This window comes from Truncatella angustata (assembly GCF_020726525.1).
Source record: "Truncatella angustata strain MPI-SDFR-AT-0073 chromosome Unknown BKA67scaffold_2, whole genome shotgun sequence".
NCBI classification, from domain to species: domain Eukaryota; kingdom Fungi; phylum Ascomycota; class Sordariomycetes; order Amphisphaeriales; family Sporocadaceae; genus Truncatella; species Truncatella angustata.
The window spans coordinates 4,650,372-4,669,405 of NW_025763382.1; the positions used below are offsets into that span (position 1 = coordinate 4,650,372).

The 19,034-nt window shown below is 50.3% G+C and overlaps 8 protein-coding genes across 8 annotated transcripts; 3 read left to right on the plus strand and 5 right to left on the minus strand.

The window, feature by feature from the left end:
• Positions 1–2,857: 2,857 nt before the first annotated feature.
• On the minus strand, positions 2,858–4,147 carry BKA67DRAFT_193534 (uncharacterized protein). The gene has a single exon (XM_046095368.1). The coding sequence runs from the start codon at positions 4,048–4,050 to the stop codon at positions 3,235–3,237; it is 816 nt and encodes a 271-aa protein (XP_045961851.1). The 5' UTR covers positions 4,051–4,147; the 3' UTR covers positions 2,858–3,234.
• A 243-nt stretch (positions 4,148–4,390) lies between these two features.
• On the plus strand, positions 4,391–7,042 carry BKA67DRAFT_193710 (uncharacterized protein). Its single transcript, XM_046095369.1, has 4 exons — positions 4,391–5,104; positions 5,174–6,074; positions 6,129–6,214; positions 6,313–7,042. The coding sequence occupies exons 1-4, from the start codon at positions 4,731–4,733 to the stop codon at positions 6,761–6,763; spliced, it is 1,812 nt and encodes a 603-aa protein (XP_045961852.1). The 5' UTR covers positions 4,391–4,730; the 3' UTR covers positions 6,764–7,042.
• Positions 7,043–8,029: 987 nt separating this feature from the next.
• BKA67DRAFT_532817 (tyrosine-protein phosphatase YVH1) lies at positions 8,030–9,192 on the plus strand (the record flags this gene model as incomplete). Its single annotated transcript, XM_046099593.1, has 2 exons — positions 8,030–8,076; positions 8,133–9,192. The coding sequence occupies 2 exons, from the start codon at positions 8,030–8,032 to the stop codon at positions 9,190–9,192; spliced, it is 1,107 nt and encodes a 368-aa protein (XP_045961853.1).
• Positions 9,193–10,569: 1,377 nt separating this feature from the next.
• BKA67DRAFT_555815 (uncharacterized protein) lies at positions 10,570–11,055 on the minus strand (the record flags this gene model as incomplete). The annotated part of the gene is made up of 1 exon (XM_046102113.1): positions 10,570–11,055. Exon 1 carries the CDS (start codon positions 10,876–10,878, stop codon positions 10,573–10,575), a length of 306 nt encoding a protein of 101 aa, XP_045961854.1. The 5' UTR covers positions 10,879–11,055.
• A 2,763-nt stretch (positions 11,056–13,818) lies between these two features.
• BKA67DRAFT_555818 (VPS4-associated protein 1) lies at positions 13,819–14,808 on the minus strand. The gene is made up of 2 exons (XM_046102114.1): positions 14,009–14,808; positions 13,819–13,952 (listed from the first exon to the last, which is right to left on the minus strand). The coding sequence occupies exons 1-2, from the start codon at positions 14,366–14,368 to the stop codon at positions 13,890–13,892; spliced, it is 423 nt and encodes a 140-aa protein (XP_045961855.1). The 5' UTR covers positions 14,369–14,808; the 3' UTR covers positions 13,819–13,889.
• Positions 14,809–15,092: 284 nt separating this feature from the next.
• On the minus strand, positions 15,093–16,460 carry BKA67DRAFT_655874 (uncharacterized protein; the record flags this gene model as incomplete). The annotated part of the gene is made up of 1 exon (XM_046106840.1): positions 15,093–16,460. The coding sequence occupies one exon, from the start codon at positions 16,458–16,460 to the stop codon at positions 15,093–15,095; it is 1,368 nt and encodes a 455-aa protein (XP_045961856.1).
• A 764-nt stretch (positions 16,461–17,224) lies between these two features.
• Positions 17,225–17,596, plus strand: BKA67DRAFT_655875 (37S ribosomal protein Mrp10; the record flags this gene model as incomplete). The annotated part of the gene is made up of 2 exons (XM_046106841.1): positions 17,225–17,336; positions 17,433–17,596. 2 exons carry the CDS (start codon positions 17,225–17,227, stop codon positions 17,594–17,596), a joined length of 276 nt encoding a protein of 91 aa, XP_045961857.1.
• A 640-nt stretch (positions 17,597–18,236) lies between these two features.
• On the minus strand, positions 18,237–19,034 carry BKA67DRAFT_655876 (uncharacterized protein; the record flags this gene model as incomplete). The annotated part of the gene is made up of 3 exons (XM_046106842.1): positions 18,237–18,364; positions 18,544–18,753; positions 18,917–19,034. The coding sequence occupies 3 exons, from the start codon at positions 19,032–19,034 to the stop codon at positions 18,237–18,239; spliced, it is 456 nt and encodes a 151-aa protein (XP_045961858.1).

Genomic DNA, 19,034 nt, shown 5'->3' on the forward strand with positions numbered 1-19,034 from the left:
AAGACAGACTGTCTGGTGTCGAAGTCGGTGAGTCTGTGTGTAGTGTTGTGCCAAGAAGCGTGATCAGGATAGCCCCAGATTAATTGAGTTGACGGGATATTCCATATTGGGGGCAACTTCAGCTTTGAACTAAACTACGTTTAGGCATAGCTACGTTCGTGCGTCCGTGATGTTCTGGTCATGGCTTGCCTGCAATCTGGCTACTGGATACCTTCTAGAAGGTGAAGAACCTTACCAGCTTGCTTAGACTAATGCATGCGCCAGCGAGTGGGGCTACTTGGTAAGGCCTTTGTGTCTTTCTTGACCGCTGGCAAGAATCGTCCGTAGTGTTCAGAGGCAGATTTGATAAGTATGGGGCATGTCAATTGCAATGAAACGTTAATAATATGCCGGCAAAACTGGGTGTCTTCAGGACCTCCACAAGTGGACCATATGAAACCTTAGATCCCGAGCTGCCGAAAGTCGTAACCAGTCCCCGCAAGTCATGACCAGAACATAGAACTTCACTCATATATTGAGAAGCCTTTTAAAATTCTCGATTAAAACAAAATAAAATTTCTTTTTGTAAATAAATCAATGATCATCATTTTAACTCACTATTTATATCTTAATCAATCCCCACTTTGAAATCCAGATTACGGTCTTATTAAAGGCTGAGTTTCGCGTGAGACTTGTTGTATTTCCTCTGCGGGCGTCCTGGTACATATGTGACATGTTTTGCGATGATGTCTTTGATAGCGCCAAGCCATCCACATATTCGTCCCCTTAGTGGCTGTGGCTGTACATAGCTAGATCTCAAGGGGAGAAACGTCCGAACTGATAAATGCTTCCGCAACGATTTTTATTTCTGCCTGAGCAAAAACAATGGCTTTACAGGTGTCCGGCGTGCATAGTAATGCGATCGTGGTCTTTGAAAAGTTGCTCCGGGCATCGAAAGTGCGGCAACCTTGCGAAATGCGTCATGATGCGAGAAGGATGTAAGCCAAGTCGAAATGACTTTCTTCGTACCGATTGTAGGATGTTCTTGGGTCAATGGACTGGCTGGATGATAAAGCCCATACTGGGGCTGAGTCTTGGCATCTCTTTGGCTTCAGCCTGCTTTGATTGCCGGTTACTTGCATCCTTGGCCACTGCAGGTGACCCGACGTTGACCAATGCTGCAAGGGATTTTTAGCAATCTCATGCCTGTAAGGCTGTTTGTTGTGCTGTTTTACAACCACAAATCGTGCAATACACATCCCTGTTTCATGGCGGAAGCCTAAAGTATTACATGCGGCAAACTTTAGCTCAGACTGGGCTGTAGGGCTGAGATAGACGAGGCTGATTGATGATAAACCCTGTCATGCTATAATATTGGATCTTTCACCTCTTGGCCACCGCCAGAAAAGACTGGATGTTCCTATGATATCTGGTCCCGCACGCGAACGCTTCACTAGGTCTAACCAGTATCTCCTGGCCACCTCGGGGTGTATCGCGATGATGCTCTGTCATCTCAAATTGAGACGCTCCAATCGAATCCATTTCCGTGTTGCGCTATGAGCATGTTTTGCACAGAGTACCTATACTGTCACGTTTGATTGGGCCGCATGCAAGTCTTTAGCACATGTAGATCTTTCCGATGAGACAATCGTACAATTCTTGTCAAAAAGGACGCAAGATCGACAAACGTTCGACATGAAATATTTATAAGCGATTATTAGGCAATCAACCATTTCCAACGGAGTGTTTGCCGCATCTAGTATAATTCATTGCCTAGTACTTCGGGGGTTGCTGCTTCAGCTCAGGTTCTTGAACTAATCGATAATTAAGTTTGACCCCTTTCTACGGGCTGCAGTTTCAAGAAAGACAGGAGCCCTAATGTATGGAAGCTTTGAAGAAAGGTATACTCCCGAACTCAATGGCCCTCTGGGTGTAGGTACCATGTACAAGTAATACATAATACATAAAGTTACGGCCATACGATTGAGAGCACCTTGGCAAGTGCCTACGGATCGAGACCAACTTCGCCCAAGTGGGAATTTGTTTGCGGGACTAGGAAACTTAACGCCAGATAGATCGCGCTTTACGCGTGCATACGAAAGGTGGCTTGCCCATTGCCGAAGGCACGGAGATGGCATAGTATATTCGGGGGACTAGGCAATAACGCCGACATGGACACTTGCGTATGCTTAGGTGTGAACAGTGGTTACGAGTTGGGACGGCTGGATATTTGTGACAATGAGTCAAGACCATTAGGTGTGCGGTCGGCACGGAGTTCAGCTAGTGAATACAAAATCGAGGGAGCCCCCAGGAAGAATACTACCAACACGAAAGGCAAATTATCTGCCCCATTCGAATGCAACAGTGCCTGGCAGTCGGTTCTTGATAGTATGTAAGCCCTATTTGGCCGGCAGTGACAAACAGTTCGACTAGGGCTGAACTTGTTGATAATTGTTGACAGGGGCCACGCAGGATAGGTTGCACTTGGTCAAAAATCGACATCGAAGCGCTCTCCCCGGGATGCCTCTTCAAATGCTACCCCCCCCCCCAAGAAATTGCAACGGTAAAACGTCACGGTGCCTCGGCTTGAAGTTCAGTCTAGACTAGTCGCCATCGTCACTACAAGTAATTGATAATAAGCTGAGACAAGGAAGCGGGACCGATTCATTCAGGGTTCAAGAGAGACATCCATAACGGCGACTTTGTTTTTCTTTTAACTCCACAAATCACGAAGCGTGCGGACGTTGGCGCGCCGCAGCGGAATTCAGGCGGAAGCTATGTATTTAGTAGGCACGACCATCAGCTTATCCAAGCTTGACTGATCATGTATCGTATGCTACTGTAGGTATCGCTTTACATACACGTTCCGCTGACACGACATCGAGCCGGGTTGCGGGACGGTTAAGTGCGCACGCACGGGTTTCCCCGGATCAATGTAATTAGCTGTTCTGGTTTGTATGTCTTGCTTCTCGTCATTCATGTGAGCGAGGTGATGCGTACACACATACTGTGGGTACATGGTACGGCATGGTATAGTATAGTATAATGTATGATGGGGACAGACAGACAAGCAGGCATTGTGCAGACTGGTAGGTCATTCAAACAAGACTTGGAGAAACTCTCATTTCATGCGCCAACTCTATCATACATTATGGAGCATTGATTTCGACCATGCAACCCGGAACACATCATTTATTACTATTTCTTATGCTGCGTGTCGTGGCAGGTTCCAAGGTAGCAAATGTAGTATGCCTTTTAAAGTATGCAAGTGGCAACAGAAATACTCGGTAGCGGCAGCGGGACTGCATTGCATGATCGTACTTTTGCCCGCTTCAAAATGTTACTTGTCGGGCAGTTTTGGCGGAATGGCTGGTTAATGCTGCCAGAATAGGGAAGCCAAGCTGCAGCCATAGGGCAGGCAGGTAGGTAGGTAGGTACCTTGGCTTGAGGTACACACACCAACGCATTCGGGTTGGTACTGTGCTGTATGTGCAGAACAATGCTGGCTCGCTGGTTGTCCCACGAATGGACTGGATGGACAAGATGGATCAGGAGTGAATAACCAGGACATGGCAGGTCCCTTTTCTGCCCACACCCTGGCGCTGATTTCATGTTCGACGCACCCCTCTGCATGCGGGACCACCCTCCAAAGAGACCCTCCAACGAGGCCTTTCGGAAAGAGAGTTGCAGGGGAGGGTGTTCTGATGTAGGCATGCATGTACGTACATTACATACCACTGGAACTGGGACTGGGTCTCCCTGTAGGGCCGCTAGTGCTAGCCCATCTCCCCCAGCCCAGTGAACCCTGTTCTTCGAAAAAGGGCTGAAGACTGTTCCCTCGACTTTTAGACTAATATCGCGGCCCCTCCCACATGGTACGGCGACACTACTGATAATTGTATGTCTCTTCGCTCCGGGAAACGCCATACCTGACACGCCTCGACCGTCATAATACGCACCAGTTGCCGGCTCTATTTCTGAGAAAGGAGTCAACTTCGTTTCGGGGCTTTGTTGTCTGTTCACAGTTTGACCGCCTGCTTGCCCAGAACCGGTTCTGGCTAATAGCACCATCCCCGCCCGTCCTGTTCCTGTTTCCGTTCCCGTCCCTGCCTGTCCTTTGACCTGTGTGGATTCATAGTCATCCCGAAGTAACTTGTTAGTGGAAGGTTACCAAAAGTTCGCAAAGCCAGTAATCCAGGACCGTATATTCAGTCGACTAAAACAATCCCCCCTCCCAAGCCGCTGTATAGAGAGTTTCCCTTCACGTCATGCTTGATTGTTATTACATGCTTTGAAAGCGTCCCAGCCGCCCGCAGAGCAATCTTTACGCTTCTTCGACTGCGCCTCAAAGCGAAGACATTCGGAGCCGCCGATACGACCTATCGCCACCACCCAATCCTTCTTTTGCACCTCATTTTTCAACAAACCACACACAAACCAATTGGCAGGCGGTCTCTGGCGTCCCACTAAAGCAGTGAAAAGCAAGGAAACTGCAAAGTGAGTCAAGTGCGACCGATGTGCTGCTCTGCTACGCACTCCGGGAGGTCTCCATAAGGTCTGCACCAAGAAAGAAAGAAAGAAAGGAAGAAAGAAAAAAAAAAAAAGGAGGTGTCCACTACTGTCAGGCGCTCCTGATTCAGCTGCCACGCAACACATTATAAACGTGGCAAGTGGGTCATTGGACTGTGGAAGAACTATACAGAGTCAGGACATCAACTAGCTGTAGTGCAGGCAGGCAAAAAGAAGCCGAGATGGCGATACCAACATGGGCTCCGAGGGAGCCAGGTGGGGGACACACCGAGCGCTCACATCCATTTGAACGATATAGCGCATCCCATTCTCAGCCATTTACATCATCAAACTTTGCGCCGGGCTCCATGGCCATGGGAATACCAAACCACCGACAAACCGAGGACGACATTGCTCCTCCACCACTGCCTCCTCCACGATATGTTGGACCTGGACCCATGCCGGAACCCTCCAGATTTCCAACGCCGGACCGCCGCAATGGCGGTTTCTCATTGGAGTCGCAAACATCCAGCCTTGATAGCTTAGGTCACAGCCCTAGGGGATTTAGGAAAGAGTTTCATAGGGACGAGGGTTACCACAGTATCTCGTCGAATCTGTAAGCGCCCACACATGAAGTTCAGCAAAGAGATATCTCCTTGGATCGCTTTCTAACATGTCTGGATAGGGGACAATCTCAAGATGCTGCCTCCAAGACAAGATTCATGACTCACGATCAATTTCAGTTTCGACCGAGCGGTAGTGATTACGATTCTTCACTGCTGAAGAAGTTCGATGCCCGGCGGACTCTAGACAACCAGTTGCCACCAAGGCGGTCTGGCATCAGCTCTTCACTAAATGAACCTGCCTCGCGCCGCGACAGTTTGGACCAGCGTCAGCTACCTTCGTTGTCATTGCCAATCCGTTCGAACTCAAGACTATACGGTGATGCGTCGGCAAGTGAAACAGGGCAGCATTCTTCGAACTTAGCGGCTCACGGATATGGCGTTGACTATCGGTCACCCATTGAGCCTACCGACTTCGATAGGTCACCGCCCCATCGCTCGAAGCGGACGAACAGCGGGTCTGTGGCAGACGATGTCACTGTCTCTACTCAGGGCAGCTATGAGAACAACGGAGATGATGTAGATTTCCCCATGGAGGATGCTGGTATGGGACGATTACGCATTGAGGAGAGCGCATTTCGAGGGGACTATCACACTATTGGCCAGAAACGCCGAGCTTCCTCGCCACCTGGGGACGATTTTGCTCTGCAAGGCTTACCAGGTGCAGGTGAATTGCTGCGTCGTCGCGAAGGTGCATCCCGGGCGTCACCAACGCCGCGGCTTACTATTCCGCAAAACGCGGCCTCCCCCTTCGGACGAAGTGGTTCCTACGTGAATTCTCTACCCATGACTGCCACGAGCGCAGCCAGCATGGCTTCGTCTTTTGGCCGACGATCTCCTGGCGGCCTATCCCCAAGTGGATTGTCGCCGGTAGATGGCATGTGCAACTCGCCTTACAGCACACCGATCTCACTCACACATTCCCCCCGTTCCGCCATGTCACGGGTTCCGCACCAACGTCAGGTGAGCGATAGTCGACCGCTGTCTTCACCGCGAAAACTCACTGAGCTGCCAAAGTCGAGTATTTCACGCATTCAAGGGTTTTACATGTGCGAATGCTGCCCTAAGAAGCCCAAGAAATTCGAAACAGCTGAAGAACTAGGGTGAGTTTGCCAACTGACCCCCATAAGCAGCCTTGCAGCCAAGCCAAGCCAAGCCGTTGTGGGTCTCTGCCGAATCCAGTTTGCTGACATAAGACTAGTGCTCACGCAGCCGAGAAGCAATACGAGTGTTCTTTCTGCGGGAATCGTTTCAAAAATAAGAACGAAGCAGAACGACATCAGAACAGCTTGCATGTCAGGCGTCACAGCTGGTCATGCTCTGCACTTCACGTTGCAGGATACGACAAGGCTTTCCATGAAAGCACGAATCGACCAGGTGAAGCTGACGCCTGTGGCTATTGTGGAGAGGAATTTCTAAGGAGCGGAGGACCCGGCCGCGCTCGCCATCCAACTGAACAAGATTGGGACGACAGGCTACGCCACCTTCAGGAAGTCCACAAGTTCCGAGAATGCAACTCAAGCAAGAAGTTCTTCCGTGCAGATCATTTCCGACAACATCTCAAGCATAGTCACGCTGGAACAAGCGGTAAATGGACAAACATGCTGGAGACGGCATGCATGATCGAGGAAGAAGCGCCACAGCCGCGTTAGAACAAACCATTGCGAGGGTGTGGGGTTCTCTCTTTCGGCTGATGGGCTGATACAATATAATCTGATACAAGTCTCTGTCTACAGTCATCCGTTCGCACCCGTCCAGTGTCGAGCTTGTATTGGTCCTCGGCGGCCATGGCCGATGCAATGGTTCTTCCGGAAAGGCCCAAGTCGGTAGCCAACTTCAACCTCACATAGGGCCGAATTTGACATAGGCTGAACCATGTTGCACTATGTGGATGACTGAGAGTTGCCTGATTTAGGCGACTTGCAGAGACGTCTCGAAGAGAGCTGTCTTAGTGGATGGATTACGAGTTATTGGGTTTGCTGACAGCTTGGTGGATACACCAGCAAATCGTCAGCAGGAGCAATGTCCCCCTGCGGGGAATATCTGCATGTTGGGGGCCATGTGAGATGTACGGTCCAAGCCAATTATACGTTGATCAGAGGTCTATGGGGCCGTACGACAATGCCGATCAAAAGGCATATACTTTGGGTGCTGCTCAATGAAACATTTTGAGCAGTGGAAACTAGTCACGTTTGTTGCAGCTGAACAATATGAGCTGCTTATGGAAACATTCTGTCAAGCCACACGAGCTAGCTTATAGGTCAGCCTACAGCGGGAATCGCGTCGAATTGCATTTCAGCTTCGGCTTGATCGGCTTGACTGCGTCGAAGGGTACGACGTCTAGCGGAGGTACAAATCGCGTACTAACGATACCCAGTAGTAGTTACATGCATGCGGGGTGGGAGGACAAAGTCTGGAACAGACATGGAATTGGAAAAGGGAATATACAAAATAAAAATCACAACCATTACGAGTACAACTGTCTTGGCTGTGCGTGAATTGCTAGCAAAATTCTGGCTAGAAGGAAATTCTTTTCTTCTTTTTTATAACCCCAATCTGCTATAGGCAATGTATGAATTCACTAGATCTACAGGCGCTCCTGCCTAAATACAGTGGGTGGAGGCTAGTGTGTCACATGATGCACCAGCCCTATGGGAGGCAACATGACTGAGGAAAAACTGCTCTAAGGCGACGACAAGCCTAAACGCAACCGCAAAATTGCAGTGCGCACAAATCCACTGCCATTCGTTTGCCGCATGACTCGTAACTATTGAAACGCATCTGTTATTCTTATTACGACAGATATACTGGCAGTCCCGCACCGAGGCGTTCCTTTTCCACGACGAACATCTCGCCTGCTCGTGCCAAATCCCCTCATCTGATCTCAAGTCGTCTATCGCACCACATACCCAATCACCATGGCATTGAACAGAATAACCGGCGATGAGGACCTCTATGTCGGAGGGTAAGTAGTTTTGACTTCTTGCGCCAGGTTAGAACGCATTACTGACATTGTATCAGGATTTTTGCGCTTCGGAAGCCGGAACTTCTGGAGGAAAAGAATATCACCTCTGTGCTATCTGTGATTAAATATTCATTCGAAGGATGGGGTGACAAAGCAAAGCGATTCAAACATATAAGCATAGATGTTGACGATATGGATGACGAAGATCTACTGGTGCATTTCCCATCAGCTGTACGCTTCATTGAGCGAGGTTTACATCCATCACAAGTACCAACGGACACTAGTGGTGACCAGGCCACGGACCATGCAGACCAAAATCCTCTGCCAACATCGGAGGCTGTCTTTGTGCATTGCGCCATGGGCAAGTCTAGGTCCGTCAGCTGTGTCATGGCCTATTTGCTCTACAAGTACCCGCATCGTTATGGTGGTAAACAATTTGCCGCCTCAGCAGCATCTACAGGGCAACGAAGAGAATCGGCGCCTGATGCAGTAGCTCAAGCATTGAAATGGGTACAAGAATCCCGCCCGATCGCAGAGCCCAATCCTGGTTTCATGCGGCAACTAGAGCTGTGGTGGGAGATGGGTTGCCCTGCGGATAGTGACAGTGCCGTGGATAATCACCCGATCTATCAGAGATGGCTATACGAAAATAAGCTGAGAGAGGCCCGGGATGCGGGAATGGCGCCGGAAGCGGATTGGATTCGGTTTGAGGATGAAGCTGAGCCACCGGAGGATCAACCCAAGCCGAATGTCCCGAAAAAGCAGCTGAGGTGCAAGAAGTGTCGGCGCGAACTTGCTAATTCACAGTTCATCGTGGAGCATCATGGTACGGACAAGACTGGAGATGCAGCTGCGCCTTGTCCTCACATTTTCGTCGAGACCCTTTCCTGGATGCGACCTTACCTAGAGGACGGGTCTCTCGATGGACGTCTTCTTTGCCCAAATACAAAGTGCAACGCCATTGTCGGCCGATTTGCTTGGCAGGGACTTAAGTGCGCTTGTAGGGAGTGGGTCTGTCCTGCGTTCTCATTGAACCGCAGCCGAGTGGATGAAGTAGAAGCCCGGCCAGCGGGTCTGGGGATTCGTATGCCTCCGGGACGGAACGGATGTTTATAGCTGCCTCCGTTGCCTTTGCAAGTCCCGGGATCTGATTGAAAGATGTCCATGTTATCTGGCAGCCCACCTGGATTTAGCCATATGCCGAGCTAAGCTGCTAAGCTCACAAGAAGCAGCATGAACCAGGATGTTGCTGACGTTGGACCGGCACGCATGTCGCACAATCCAGCCACTTACAATGTTCCCTAACCCGCCGCTATTTCGAGAGCCTAGCGGCGATGGATCTGACGAAGGTGCCAAGTATGATCCTAGAAGCTCGACATCTAGCCTTACACCCACTGTGTGCTCATCACGCACTACGGTTTACCTGTTACGGCTCTGACAGATGAGCTTCTTGCAATTAGCCATCGATTATGACACAAAAAAGTATCATAACCCCACACGCCAATCTCTCCTTGTCGATGATTGCATCAGGAGCCTTCCGCTCATGTGAATCTAGTCGTCGGTTAGTCTACGCCTCGAATCTTGTTTCCAGAGAAGGTTGTTCGTGTAGTCAACGATTTATGGTTCAGAACGATCTTTTGCCCGCAGTGAAACCCCGAAACAGTAATATAATGATCAGGAGACTCCAAACTTCTCTGATATTTCACAAGTCCTCCAACATGGACGAGCTATTACAAGCTAACAAACTTGAGCGACTTTCGGAGTGGTACCAGCGGCCAGGACGCTGGAACCATTCCAAGTGTTTCGCTGCAGGCTGATTTTAAATCCCGCGATAACGGAGTCGCTATTGACATCGGCACGTCTTGAAACATAGAAGCTCGATATTTCCCATGCATTCAAACTTAGTGGCTTAAACTTGTGCTGTTTTTGGAATCGCGCTGACGGTCAACTCATCGCGTTCACTTTGTGGGGCTGAACCGAGGACAAGCGTGCCTGCGTGCGAACAGCATACATACTTCGTAGTCACGATTTTGATATATCTTAGGACTGTTCCAGCTTAGTGCATGCCATGGTCTTCAGGACGATCACAACGAGCCCCAAACTTCAAGACTGTTGAGTCGCTTACTGACTGCACCACACGTAAGCGCCAGTACTTTCCAACTAGTCTAGTCTAGACTAACGGTTAGTTTGACTTCCGTCCAAGCCAGAATAATTAGTATAACCACTCCCGATATTCCCGGGGGTTTACTCAAACCAGGCACCTATTTGCAAATCCTCGAGACGTAAACTACCTGGATGTTTAGAGCCGTGCACATAACATGGCCCTTGCCGTAACACATCATAGCATACCGCTGTCTCTGCATGGCTGAGGAACTTTTAAACAGCTAAGAAGCTGGACGTAATATCATATCATAATTCCACATCATGGACAAAACGCCACGGCAGCAGCAAAACCCCCCGAGATATCGTATAACGTTTTCCTAATCAAGGAGTTACTTAACGAACACCACTTCTTTGGCGCCAGTGACCCAGACCCAGACCCAGACCCAGCATATAGCGGACATGAGCGCTGCGAGGATCTGCATGAGGAAAAGCAAGCCCCTCCCTCCTCTCCCCCCCCCTCTTTATTTCCTTTCCACAGAAAAGCAAGATACACTGCGTTGCATTTGTGGTCCTAATCGCGCTTATGGAACCCATGCCGATGGCAAAGTCCAGATCCGAACACCGATATCTGGACACCGCCCAAAGTCCAGAACTGGATGTATCAATCATGATTATTACCATCAAGCACCGAGGATGCATGCTACCTAAGAACGCCTCTCTGCCTTTCTCGTCCTCCCCCCCTCCATCTTGATCCTCCCCCAATTCGGTGTAGGATCCTGAAGGATCGATATAGTTGCGGTTAGGCCCTGAGCGGGTAATGCGGATCCGGGGTCCGGATCCTCAAGAGCTGCGGCGTAACCGTCCGAACGTGGGGGGGAGGTTTTTTTTTTTTTTTTTTTTTGCAGAAACAGATGAGCAGTCGGGGTGAATGTACTACATTGCACAGGCCCGGCAGTAAGTATCGCAAAACTGAACAGGCACGGGGACAATGTTGAATCGTTGTGATACAACCCCCAAAAGTCTACCAGCACTTGGAGTGTCTCATCTCATCACCATCATCGTACCGCTCTTTCAAGACTTCAGAGGCCTGCTCAGTAAACAAATCACCGACAATCTCGCGGGCTGGTAATTCTCGTCTATCCCATGTGGAGACCACAGAGGGGACCTCATAGGGGACCGAAGGTCGATACTTTTTTTGCCCAAAGTTGTATTTCAGTTTCAAGTTTCACGGTTTACTCATACCTGGTGTCCAAAAATGTCACGCTTGGTTGTAGATGACGCACTTTGGCACAATTAAATGTATGCAGAGTCATGCATGAGGGGCCAGTCACCAGCCTAGTATTTATTGACTACAGTCCAAATTTGATCTGATCTCGCAGGCACTCGGCTAATGCCCGAAAAGATTGTACACCGGTCTCGCAATTTGCCTTGCCGAGGATGGAAAGTAACAGCCCTTGACGGGTCCCTGGTAGACGTCAACCAGGGCCCTGTTCAAGAAAAACCATGAGTACTTGTAGCAAAACATGGGGCTCTTGAAGCCACACCGCGCACAAGCGGCGATGCTTACAGCAACGTTCCGCTTTGGACGCTGGGTGAAAGGTCTGTTCTTGCTTTATACGCGTGGGGGGGAGTCATCAGGGACCGTGCTGGTGTACAAGGGTTGCCTCTGTATTTAGAGAAGGTAGGCGAGTCGGCAGATTCGATGCTATGCAGGATTCAACTCGATGATGCGTACGATATTTATGACCTTAGGTGGGAACTGTATCATCCCAATGGGTTTGGCTTTGCCACACGACGAAGACATGGGAGCTGCCAAGCAGTGGGCATAAAGAGTTGGGCCCACTCCCAAGCTTATAGCTCGTCGAATACCCATTATCATAATGAGAAATAATAACTACAACCGGCTGGAATTTAGTAGGGGTGTTCTCAGCAGTGACAAGGTCTGCCGGCATATGTTCATGATGAAATGAACAGCCAAGACACCAAATTATTGTAACGTCACAAGGCATTTGGGAGCGCACGTCACGAGCCCTCAGAACAGTAGGTATGCATGCCGCGAGCGATTTATTTGCCTCTGTATCTGCGTTACACTCGCCCACTCGCCCTGTATAGTGCGTTTTTTATTTGAGCCCAACCCAAAAGGAGAGAGACGGCGGCTCACGATTGGTGTTCGAAGACCAGGGGATCGCTCGTAGTGTCCAGTTCCTTCCAAGCGGCCGCCTGGGCACAAGAACACAGGCCAATCGGTCGGCCATTTAGGAAATGCCTGACAGTCGGGTGTCACAACCATGCTCTGAAGGGCTTCAATGTGGTGGCCCGTAAAGTGGCCGGGACGCGAACAGGTTCTAAAATTTTACTTTATTCTTGGCAGGAATGGATGCTCCTGCATTGTTCGGGCCGCCGCGTGCTCGACTGCTGTAAAAAGAGACGGGAAGGATCCAAGGTTCAGCACCGAGCATATCAGCAAGGCACCCGCTTGGAGCCCTGCGAACTGTCCCAATACGTACGAACGTCGGCCACGCTGATTAGGGGTCCAGAAAGTTGCATGGTAGCGAGCATATTGCCTTGCCACTCGAAGGCGGGCAAGTCAGTCCCACGAGAGTTGCACAGAATCTCATAGTGAGCACAAATGAAGTATCATCGCTCCGGATGTAAACCCCGCTCCTTTGACCAAGACTGTCATGACTGCCATTGTGTCAACGCACAGTAAGCGCTAATCCCGTTCAGGGGGTCGGACGTGCCGAGCTACTCGATCGGACTGCCTACATCAGACTGTCTGGGTGACATCCTGGCAGTTTTGAAAGTGCAAAAACTGCACATAGAGGGCATTGTATTGGGGTACTCGAATGGGGTACAAATTTCGAAACAAGGGAGAACAGGATGGATGATCTAAGCATGTTTGGCAAGACCCAGGAATACCTTAGCCGCGTGATGACGTCCGACAGATTGCCCTGTAAGGCTGACAGGATGACGGGAGGAAATCATCATGTGACTAGTACTATGAGTTCTAGTTGGACACCTTTAGGCCCACCAACCGAAGAGATCTTTTGGCGGATTTAGGTGTGCTTTTATCCTTGCTGAGTGCAATCCAAAAATGGTTACACACGGGGAAATGGGTGTGTCCCTAGAGATGCACAGACCGTACTTCTTTCTTCTGCATGTAATAGCGAACCAGTGGCAGCCCTTTCGATAATTTACGGATGATGTTGTGGGGTCGGCGGCCGACGCTTCGATGCGATGCTTCGCATAGATGGTGCGGTACGACGCAGAAAACAGCCAAACAACGACGGTTGACATACGACCCAACCGTGAGTGGGTCGCATTGGAACTCTCCCAACGCATGTTGGTCTAACAGATGACACTCAAAAGGGAGTACTTTCCAAGTAAGTACTCTCTCTCCTCCTGCAATGGACTGAACCAGCCTCATGGGTTAGGTTTCGACCACGAGAAGGTTACTGCCGGGACAGTATCTTGCTGGCGTCCCTGATAATGCTGCTAATCGGCCTGAGAGCAAAGCAATCTGGCAAAAGATTTTTGTGTTCCGGTTTCACGGCGCACCTTTGGGGGCTGACGGAAAGAAGCTGGGGTTTGCGAGCCGCTCTCGGTTCCGTTTAGCCTGTTCCGCTTGCTGCTTTTTGACGAGGCGTCCTTGATAAAAACTCCTTTATGGTCGTCAGCAACTTCATAGGTTCCATGTCAGCACTTGATGCTTACTTCGAAAGGGCGAATACTCGAGGTTCTTCTTCCGTTGGTGTTGAGATTTCAGGTTTGACCTGCAGGATACAGGTCAGCGAGATGAATAGAGTATAGGATTATACTGAAAACAAACCTCATCCTTGGGCTTTGCTTCGTCCTTTTTCTCTCCGTCGGGTTTCTTGTCTTTATCCTTTTCGTCTGTCTTTGACTTGTCATCATCCTTGGCCTTCTTCTTACGCTGTTTCTCCTCATATTCCTTCTTCACGCGCTCAACCTCTTCGTCCATCTCCTTCTTCTTCTTAGCAGCGATCGCCGCTTCGTCGACAATCGGCGTCGCAAACCTTGTATCCTTAAGGTGTACAGGGCATACATAGAAGAAATCCTGCTTTTCAGGTGTAACCAAGACGCTGGTGCTTGGCTTGAAGCAAACATCACACCCTCTAGCAGATGTCTCCGCCACTTTGCGATGATGCCATATGTTTGGGAAAGACATTGTGATGTCACACGCTCTGGAGCGATGTGGTCACAGATAGCTATACAGTGCTTGGTCACGATACGTCAAAGCAAAGCTTGTGGGCTGGTGAGAAGTTTTGCCCAAGATGAGGAAATGTTGCTGGCCTCGTACCCAAAGTGTCCAGGTGGGGTGAATAAGCTCTGGCACCACTGGAAGGAGCAGGAGATAGTGGGGGCACTACAGCTCTAAGGGGGGCCAGGTCATTGTGGCTTGCCGTACGGTGGCTCACCGACGAACAACCCCTTTTCAAGGCCTTGTGACACAATAATCGTTACCTTTTCCACTTGACCACTGGTGAGGCTTCTGAACATCACTATACACACTTATCATCACTTCATAAATGGACGCAGAATATTTGAGGGCGTAAGTTGGACCTGGCCAAGCACTAAAACATGAAAAGACCACGGAAGCTATCAAACGTTCATGCGATCGTACAAACTTTAACATTACCATGATGTGATTTTTATAACCCACTCTATCCCATACTATACTGCTGGTCTTCCATTCGGAGCGTCCGTCCAAGTCTACTGACTTTCGAAGTCATTCCATATCATGTTGGTGAAAGTTGATAAAAAATCGAGCAGGTGCCGTGACTTTGCGTGTCCGCCATCTCGGCCACGTTAATATTATCTTATTCCTTCGTCACATTCGTGAAGTTCTATTATGATACATTTTATGCGCCATTTCATGATTTTTGCACGCTTCAAGCCTCAGCCTCGGCATCTTCCTCATCTGCTTCATCTTCGTCCATTTCCTCGCCGCCATCCTCGTCGTCGTCGTCGTCGTCGTCGTCGTCGTCGTCGTCGTCATCGCTGGTTCCCGATCCTTCACTCTCACCTTCGGAGCCAGGATCGTAATCTTCCTCGTCCTCATCTTCTTCGTCCTCTAGCTGTTGCTCGGCCTTTTGAAGCTCCGACAAACCACCGCCGGCCTCCGCATCACCGTTGGCACCACCGTTTTCAGTATCGCCTCCCTTTTTGCTCTTGGCATTCTCAGCAAGCTCTTTCTTGGCCTTGCGCTGATCTGCCATGCTTCTATCCTGCAACCCCTTCCGCATGACGTAGTTCTGGTTGATACCGCCATAATCCTCTTGATCCAGCATGGAGAACTCGATCTCTTCTGTAGCCTCGGCGTCACCGCCCTCGTTTGTAAACACCTCTACCACCATGTTGAAAGTCCGTTGCAGCACGCTCGTGTAACTCACGGCTGCAACGCGGTCCACGGGGATGAAGAGCAACGGCTTCTTGAAACCCCACAGGATTCCGGTCTCCAGGAAGAACAGGTAGCCATCCTTGGAACCCCTATGTGCAGCCACGTGTACGGCCTTCTCCTTGGGTCGATGCGCCTGCCGTATTTGACTGTGGAATAGTGAAGGGTCTGCCTCTACAATCTGCACATGCGGCGCCCTCGCGTTCAGACACATCTTGATCGCCCATGTGAACAGCTGCTTATAGGAGTCGGATACGGCTGCCGCGGCGCTGGCATTCTGACCACCGATGGAGCCAGGCTTGGGGGCGGCTGTGGAGATGGTGAAGACGAGGGGCTCAACCGCCGTCGCAGGACTGTCTTTGGATAAGGAGGCCAGTGCAGAACCGCGCGGAAGAAGCACGTAGTTGTACTGCACCTGGGCTTTCTCGGGTACAGGCAAGCAGAAGACGTGTTCGAAGTCCTTCCAGGCGTAGATGATGCCCTGGACGGGCTCGGTGGCGTTAGGGGCCTTCGCATAGATGTGGTGGGCTGTTAAGCAAAGACTGAACTTCTTGCGCTGAGGGATGGAAACGGAGATATCCTTGATCTCCAGAAGAACTGCTTCATTTGCGACGTCGGCGCTTGTGAGGGCGGGTGCTGCTCCGTTCGTCAAGGAGCTGCCATTCTGATCGATGTCGACTCGCCGCCTCTTGAGCGACGGTTCCGAGGATTCGGCGCCTATTTGTTGGTAGACATGGCTTGCAATGTCATTGAAAAGCTTCACCCGTCCTGGTGAATTGGCTTCCTTCTGGATGCTTTCGAGGATGTCGGGCCTGGACTTGAAGACGGCGCTTAGCTTCTGGGAGTCAAGCCCGCTAGACATTTTTTGAAGGAGATGCTGCCCAGGTAGATAGCTGGATTGTGTGAGAACGTGGGAGATGTCAAAGAAGCGACAAAAGATCAGCCAAATCAGGGTAGATGGCGAATGCAGTATAGAGCAAGTATGGACAATATTTGACTAAAAACCCACTGGGAGAGCGCTTGTCGTCATTGGCCCAAGGAGTGCATTTTTAGTGACTTGGAGTTGTTCTCCCCAGACTAACGTAACAGCATGTGCATGTAACTTATGTGATTCATCCCTGAACGCTTCAACTGTCGAAGGCGTGCACGGCCCCTCGAGCATAGGTAGGCAACAGGCAAGCAGGCAAGCAGGCAAGCAAAAGGCTCTGTCCTAACCATATGGTATGTGTTTATGCGGGCGAATGACACACATAGCTTAGCATGAAGGAGTGTTACATACTATATATATATATGTATGTATATGCATATATAATACAGTCTTTTGTTCGTGGCAGGTGACGACCAGAAAACTTGCTGGAGGTCTGTACATCAACAGCCTTGTGAGTTAGAGTAGTTACATAACTAACTTACCTCAGGGGGCAGGGGGAAAACAAAAAACATGATGCGCTACGCACAGACCATCCATACCCATTCGACAATTGTTCCATCTCTCCCCGGTCCGGCGGCGCCCTCAGAGCTACTGTAAGATTTTTGTGAGCTTCACTCTCGTACCTTTAGTTGTGATCCTCCACCCCGAATGATTATCTATCGTCGCAATTCCCAAGGCAACAATCCACCACCCACGCCATGACAGGAACACAAAGGCCCATGCGGCTCCCCCCGCTCAAGGTCTTGCGCGTCAAGAATCCCACCCGTCAAGGGGAGCAGCCCTGCATGGCCATCATGTCCTCGGTACTGGGTACGTCTAAATCCTTTTTTTTTTTCTTTCCCTTTCTTTGTTCCCTGCACATCAGCTGGCACTTTCCCCTTGAGCTGACACGAGATACTGCCTTAGCATGCTGGGCTTCAGCAGGATATAACACAGCCGGATGTGCGCAGATGGAGACGGCCCTGAGAGCCTGCATGGACGGCCCTCAGCCATCAGCCGCGAAGAGGAGCGAAATCAACTACCATCTGTCCAGATTCCACGAGAGAGTCTCCGGTGTCAAGAAGCCTTGATCGCAAGGAACAAGAGAAAGACGATCGGTTGTCTGGAGGACACGTTCTAGCCACGGTATGGTAGTGCATCCCAACGCTGCATCGATTCGGGAACGACTGCATGGCCGCTGGTGTCACGAGCTTGGAGCAGGGCGGGGCCGGCAGAACACCAGACGGCATCGAGATGAACAACTACGCTGGAGGAGCTTCACCAGCACCATTTGACATGGCCGACTCACTGCGGCCACTGTCCGATATGGTCTTCACCCAGCAACAATAACAGCAACAACAACAACAACAAATACTATAGTGAGCACGGAATGGCGTTTTTGGTCGGGTTCAGGGGCGGCTCAGACTATGAGTAGGTAGTGCGCGATTATCATCGTCATTACCGTGTATACTCCTTGTACAAATGAAGAAGAAACACATATCCTACTTGATGTTCTCAAAACACGGCTGCGAACAAGATCCACAGAATGTTGTGCGTATTCGTGAATTTTCACAGCACCTCTCGCCCTTTTCGGGGAGAATTTCGCATTCACGACCACCCACGACGAGATGACACCCTCACAGAAACGACTGTGCTTCGTTCATGATATAGGTTGATGTTTCTCTACTTCTACTAAACCTCCCTGGTGCCATTTCCAAAACTCGGTCAAACTCAGCACAGGCAGGGCAAATGGATGGTCTGGTAATTGCTACAAGTCTTCCCACTCGGCACGTCACTTCCCGTCTGGAAGTAGAGCTGCCAGTAATTCGTATCCAGCTGGCAGGCCAGAAAGTTGAGCTCTATTACAGTTCCGAGTCAGCATTAGTGCTCCAGACTGCTTTATGTAGTCATCATTCTCTTTTCTCACCGGAGCAGCAAACGCTGCTTGGGCTTCCTTCGTCGTGACTCCTCCCTCGTCTCGAAAAGGACACATCCCGGATGAATTGAATGGAGGAGGAACCAAAATTCGAGGACTTACGCCGTCCCCAGGTACTTCCTGTACCAGTGATAATCGTATCGCCCTCGAGCGCCCACGCATTCGTGCTCGACGAGCTGCCGAACGTCAGGGTCTTGTAGCTCGTGCTGTCCGACCCTATATTCAGATACCGCGTCGTGTTGGTGCTCTCGATGGTGCCCGCGATGTCGAAATACTCAGAGGAGGACTCGGGGCCCATGACCGCGATGGACACTTAATTTTGTGCGCACCGTCAGCCTTTGACTCCCATGTTCTCTCGTATCCGACACACAAGGGGAAGAAACATGTCAGGATGAGGTGGTCTTGCTTTCTCAAAGCCGCAGAAAGAAGGGGCTCCTCATGTTCCAACGTTGGCGCGCCGGGCTTCGCCACTTACAGTTTGACGGGTATGCCTGCAGATAGTAGTGGAAGATCGGATCCTGGACAGCACGGATCTGGTACGATTTGGCCGCGACGAGGGCCCCAAGAAGCGCAAGCGCCAGGCCCGGATACAT